The sequence below is a fragment of the Sphaeroforma arctica genome, assembly GCF_001186125.1.
Source record: "Sphaeroforma arctica JP610 unplaced genomic scaffold supercont1.479, whole genome shotgun sequence".
Lineage (NCBI taxonomy): Eukaryota > Ichthyosporea > Ichthyophonida > Sphaeroforma > Sphaeroforma arctica.
This window is the reverse complement of record NW_014040079.1, coordinates 62,855-69,163: the sequence shown is the minus strand read 5'-3', so window position 1 is coordinate 69,163 and position 6,309 is coordinate 62,855. Positions and strand designations below refer to the sequence as shown.

The 6,309-nt window shown below is 38.4% G+C and overlaps 1 protein-coding gene across 1 annotated transcript; it reads right to left on the bottom strand.

The window, feature by feature from the left end:
- Window positions 1–335: 335 nt before the first annotated feature.
- SARC_06621 (hypothetical protein) lies at window positions 336–1,993 on the bottom strand. Its single transcript, XM_014299471.1, has 3 exons — window positions 1,706–1,993; window positions 911–1,522; window positions 336–637 (listed from the first exon to the last, which is right to left on the bottom strand). Exons 1-3 carry the CDS (start codon window positions 1,935–1,937, stop codon window positions 564–566), a joined length of 918 nt encoding a protein of 305 aa, XP_014154946.1. The 5' UTR covers window positions 1,938–1,993; the 3' UTR covers window positions 336–563.
- Window positions 1,994–6,309: the final 4,316 nt, after the last annotated feature.

The window sequence follows — 6,309 nt, the reverse complement described above, 5'->3', positions numbered from 1 at the left end:
CTAGCAAGACGATTCGGAACACAGTGCTAACAAAGTCATTCAGAACACAGAAATAACTAACACATACAGAACACAGTGCTAACAACAACATTCAGAACACAAGTGCTAACAAGATCATTCGGAACACAGAAATAACTAACACATACAGAACACAGTGCTAAAAGGACATTCAACAAGAAGATACAAAAATTAGTGCAAACTTCAAATCCACGTTATACGTCGTATAATCTGACAAATCTGCTAAGAGGACATTCAGATCAAACGGCTGATATTTCTTCCAAATCTTAGAACAGAAGCAGATGTTGCAAATAGCTACCTACTTGAACACGTTGGATCTGACATACCTACAACATCAAAACGACTGCGAATGTTGGGTATTAAATATTTATTTGTCTTTCAAGACACTACTATTTTTTATATCAGCCCTTCGGCATAACATAACTTGAAGAAAGTTTGATTTACCTTCTCTCCTTGTTCTTTCTTTGCGAATTATCGTGGCCAACTACAGTCTAGTACAGCTCGTCTTGTGTGATTGACACCACGGAATCATACCAATTTTGAATTTAGTTATACTTGTTCGGTTTGGGATAGTGCCAGCCAAGAGTCGCCTCGTATATTAAGCAACCAAGAGGACCTCCTATAATTAAAAAAAGTTTCATCGGTGTTAGTTATTGCTCTATTCGTTGCTCAAATACTACAGCTGGAAAATGTGCAGGTGCTGTACTGGAGAAAGGAAATTACAATATCTACGTGGTCTGTCCCTGTCAGCAAACTTCCCCAATGTACTGTAAGCGTTTTACACAACCACTAATACTCCCGTTCTAACACGCAATGCAATCATTTAGAAACAATGCAATCTCATCCCATACGCACACAATCTATAGGTGAATCCACTAAAGTAAGCACATACCAATGAAAGGTCCAACAATGGGAATCCAGAAGTAATAATCGGACCAAGTGAACGGTCCGGTACCCCACCCACAGATCATGGTGACGAGACGGGGACCGAAATCACGCGCTGGGTTGATGGCATATCCGGAATTGAGTCCGAAGGCCATTCCAATCAATACGACAATACCTCCTACCATGATAGGTCCAAGATGGCCTGGCATAGTTGGTTCATTTGATCTGCCCTCACCGACTACGAAGATACCGAACATAAGCATGGCTGTACCAACAATCTCCGTCCAGAAACACAGCAGATTGGATGCACCTCCGCCTGGGTAGGTAGCGAAGATACCAGCAGTGCCTTGGACGTAGAAGGAATCATCCTTTCCGGGGAAGTACACAGTCCAAACAAGGAACGCACCGATCATAGCACCAATTAACTGAGAAAGCATGTAGAAGGGTGCCTTCCACCATTCAAATCCACGGAAGAGTGCGAACGATAGCGTTACCGCAGGGTTGAGATGCGATGGGCAATTGCCCTTGGATACGTAGATACCAGCGGTCACAGCGAATCCCCACGTGAATGCAATCGCCAGATACGAACCAGCCCCACCCTCGGAGATGACATATTGGGCTATTCAAAAGAGAAAGAGAGGGCATCTTGTTATTAAAATACGCCACTCGATACAATTGCTTGATTTAGATTAAAACAACCGACAAACTGAAATTGCGGCATGAGAGTATAAAATATGAAAACAGCTAGACCCAGTAGCAATTGAGAATTAATTGAAATTACAGAAATATATCAGGAACTTACCCACAACACCGTTGCCGAAGGCAAGCAAAGTGGCTGTTCCCATAAGCTCACCCATACACTCTCTCCAGAGTGGAATGACGGATGCATCGATTGAGTCCTTGTCGTATACATGGGCCTCGTGCTCCGGCAGCATCTCTGATGCACTTTCTCGGCCAACCGTAGCTCCTACATTGTCGGTACCTTCGATCTCTTCGAGAGTCACTTTCACGTTATCGCCGTCAGCGTTCTTCATCTTTATAGTACAAAGTGTAGAACCTCAGACTTCTCTGCTGTATTACACTGTATGATGTGCTTGGTCGAGCTCGCATAGCCGCATTTATATATTGCCTATTCAAATAATTTATATTTTCCGGTTCAAAACTCAAAATATCCTGCTAATGCCTGAAAGTAAATAAACACTCAAAAAAAAATCAAAATGTAATAAAAGGTGAAGAAAGGCCAATCGCCGTATTTGGATATTTTCTCATTTTTCTTTTCAAGAAATAGGAGGGGGCTCCGGCTTCAGGCTTCAGCCATTCAGGCTTTTTGAGCGCTATGCTAGCATCCCACATGTGGTAGATTGCTCCCAGAGCCAGTTTGAAATACTTGCCGATAGACTTGAGTTGCTCATCCGCTCATTCCCACTAAAATTATGTATAATTATTAGCCGTCCCATTTTCAGTCCCAAGTAGGACCCCGCGTGGTGGCGTAAAAGTTAAAAAAAGTTGAAAGTCAAAGCATAGCGAACTGTGCCTGAAACCAGAAACTATTTACACCCACATGACGCAAAATTTCAAATAGTGGTCAAGAAATATATCGACGTAGGTATGTATTGTATGTATGTATTTATTTATACATAATAGATATAATTTTATTTATTTTTATTTATTTTTATTGTTTTATAAAAATATAAATAAATAAAAACTAATAGTGCGTGCAACATATTTATGTGTATTTGTTTTCGCATTATATACAGCCCCAGGTCCCCAGGCCCCAGCACTCTGGCAGCACAGAATGTCAGCAGTCGCACTCAGCAGTCAGCAGACTCAGCACTGTTTCAGCAGACGACAGGGCCGCGCAGCCGTTTTTCACTTTGTAGAGTTAAATACGAGTTATGACTCCAGTTACCACTTACCAGTAGGCAGTATGAGCTAACGACTATACAAGTCACAACAGTAATTTTTTTTTTAAATATATACAGTTGTTGAAAATAAATACACTTTAAAGTTTACAGTTTCGAGTATCAGAGTTCAGATTATTATTTAGTATTTTTTTATACAGACTACACTTGTTTGCTATATTTAGAAGAAGGTTATGCTACACTCTACAGTAAATATAAAGTCTATTATTATTTTTAAATACTATTACTATTTGTAACAGACTACATATTCTTTTTATATATAAATATTTTTATTATGTATTTGTTTTTAAACAAATACAGAGCACAATGCTACAAAGTGAAAAAACTGGAGAGTGAAAGTGGAGTCCTGGACCTGGAGTCCTGGACTGAAGACTGAAGTCTGAAGAGAGAGAACGATCAACGGAGGGCGGAGGGTTGGGGACTTGGGCCTTGGGGTCCCGGGCAGAGGACCAGGGAGCATGGCTGAAACTGAAAAGGTCGGAAAAAATTTCATGAAATATTATATATTTATATAAAATAAATATAAATACAATACAGTCGGTCGTCGGTGACTCGGTCCTCCAGACCTCGACTCTTCACTACTCTTGTCCTTGACCTTTAGTCCGTCAAAGGCTTAAAAAAGAAATCTAACGAGCGGACATCTTAGTAAGCCATTTTATTGGACAAGAGGTTTCTGGCGTGGTTTGACTGTATGTGTGGTAAATACCACTCTCTAGTACTATTACTATGAGTCAGTCTATTTTAAAACAGTAATTACATAAATATATATTTTCTCCATATTTTGTTCTATCTTCATACGGCTATGATTTTGTTGTAGGCTTTTGTACGCTCTATATAGTTATGACCCTCTCTACTACTAGCTTTCGTACAGCTCATTTCGCATGTCAGCCGTTACTTATTTAACTATAATATCATAGCCCTCTGTTTGATTATTAGAGAGGGCTATGCTAATAGGCTTTGAAATCAAATAGACTTTGTAGGAAAGTAATCGGACATAGTTGCTGTGAGAGCTCATCATATTCTATCACTTAGAACTCCAGGAAATACTGTATGTACATACTACTTTCACATTCATTATCTCTCGATTTTTTCATGGCCTTCTTGTTCTATTTTCAGAAGGCCTTGGTTTTTTGTATGCTGAGTTATTACTGACCTATTTTTTCAAATACAACATTGAGAAAAAAAGACATCCAACGACGACCGACGTGGACAAGTATAAAGTGGACAGACTACTGTGAGAACCGTCAACCGACTGTATTTACATGCATACCTGGCCTGGATTTTAACCGTATCCTACAAATATTGAAAAGTGTGTGAAAGATACCGCACAAGCACACGTATGAGTAAGGTCGGCACGCTTCCGATCCTCGACCCAGCTCGAGCGGTGTCGCGCACTCTCTCTTTCTTGTTGTGTGTGTTTTTTAAAATATACTATATAAAAAAGTGCCGGCTTCACGGCCTTTGGGCGGCTTTAGCATCACACAGACACACACCAGTCAGGAGACGGACAGACGATTATGGACTGTGGACATTGGACTGTGGACTGTGGACTGTGGAGTCTGTGACTCTGTAGTCTGAGTCTCTGAGATTGTTATAATACCGAGGACTTTTCGGGCGGTTAAAGACTGTCAGACTGAGTGTCAGACTACTTGTCAGTTGTGACTCTGTTGAGTATTTACTCTCGTTTTGTTTGGGAACTGTGAGTCTGTGAGTCAGCCTCTTATATAGTGTGCGACGTCACAGTTCTGAGATCAGACTTCAGAACTTCGGCCTTAGCCCTCATCTCTGGGCGGGCTGGGCGGCTGCCGGCTGGGCCTCGTCTCCTTAATCCTTACTCCCCGAGTCCCCTGTGACCTGTGTAAACGGAGCCTCTTCTTGGCTTTTTTTTAAAACAAAATCCAAAGCCTCCAAACCTAAGCTCAATAAGTTATAGGGGTACGGAATATAGGTTCCAACTTAATGTTAACTTTTTGACATTTAAAAGTTATTTTTATTTAGGTCAAATCAACTACAAAGCTATTTTGGAGACTGCACTCAATTAAGCTGTCCGATCGTTGAAAATTTTAGGCCACGAAATTGAAAATAGGCAAATAAAAGAGATTGGACGTTTCAGTCGTGACGATTGTCACCTGAGTGACCTGGAAAATGCACCTATCATATATGGAAGTGTACTATCGAGATATAAAAGTTACAACTTTAATGTTTATTCGAGGCAAAATAAAAGTTACAACTTTTAACGCATTGAGCTTAGCTCCAAACTGTGCAAAATATCCATAGCCTTCTAAAATATGAGGCTATATATAAATATAAATATAAAGTAAGTCTATAAATTTAGGTATTTTTTAAAATAAAAATATATCTTTTGTTTTATTATTATTCAGGGTTTAGCTGTACTTTTCATCTTTTGTTTAAAAACAAAATAATTTAACAAATGAGAAATTTATATATATATATATATATTATTTTAAAACAACGACAAAAAAAAATCCCCTCTCTTAATCTCCTTGTTGTGTAGTGAGCACTGAGCACTGGCCACTTGCCACTGGACTTTCGGCTGAATAATAACCGGCACATGAATATTGTGAATTTTGTGAGTGTACTAAAAATGTCGTTTGCACAAATATATTTTTTCATAGCCTTCTTCTGAATGTTTGATTTTTATTTATGATTGTTTTTTTTTTGTGTTCTTTTAAATGTATTTAGCCCGCTGTAGTCTATAGTCTATACTCTATATATAGTCTCGTGAATCGTCATAAGACTCACGAGTCATGAGTTCATGACCCTCTCTCTATAAAGAAAATAATCAAATATACCGCCTGAAGGCTAAGTTCACTGAAAGCCAAAGGACAAGTAACGGTACGTACACTATACTCTATAGTGAGATTTACATTCCACACTAAGTTAAAAATACTCTTGAATAGTCCTGTTACAGATAATTTTTAAAATCTATCCTCATTGGAAACCAACTCTTTTAGACTTTTATGCTTAGTATTCTTTTTTTTCTTTCTTTTTATTTTTTAACAAATATTTATATAGCTGACCTCTCAAAGAGAGTCTAGACTTTAGTGTTGATTTATTTAAGACTGCGACCACTAAGTCTGACTTTTGGTCTTGCGACCACTATGTATGTCTGACACGTTGAAATTGCGACTTAAAATAGCAACCACTAAATCTGACACTTATGCATGCGACCAGTCTTAAGTCTGACGCTTAACCTTGCGATTCTTAAATCTGACGCTCAACTGACGCTTAAAACACAGCGATCCTAGGGTTTTACGGTTTTATGGATATAACATTATACACATATATACATACATACATATATCCATACAAACATACATACATATAACATACATATATACATACATACATATATACATACAAACATACATACATATATACATACAAACATACATACATATATACAAACAAACATATATACATATATTCNTATANACATACATACATATCCATACATATATTA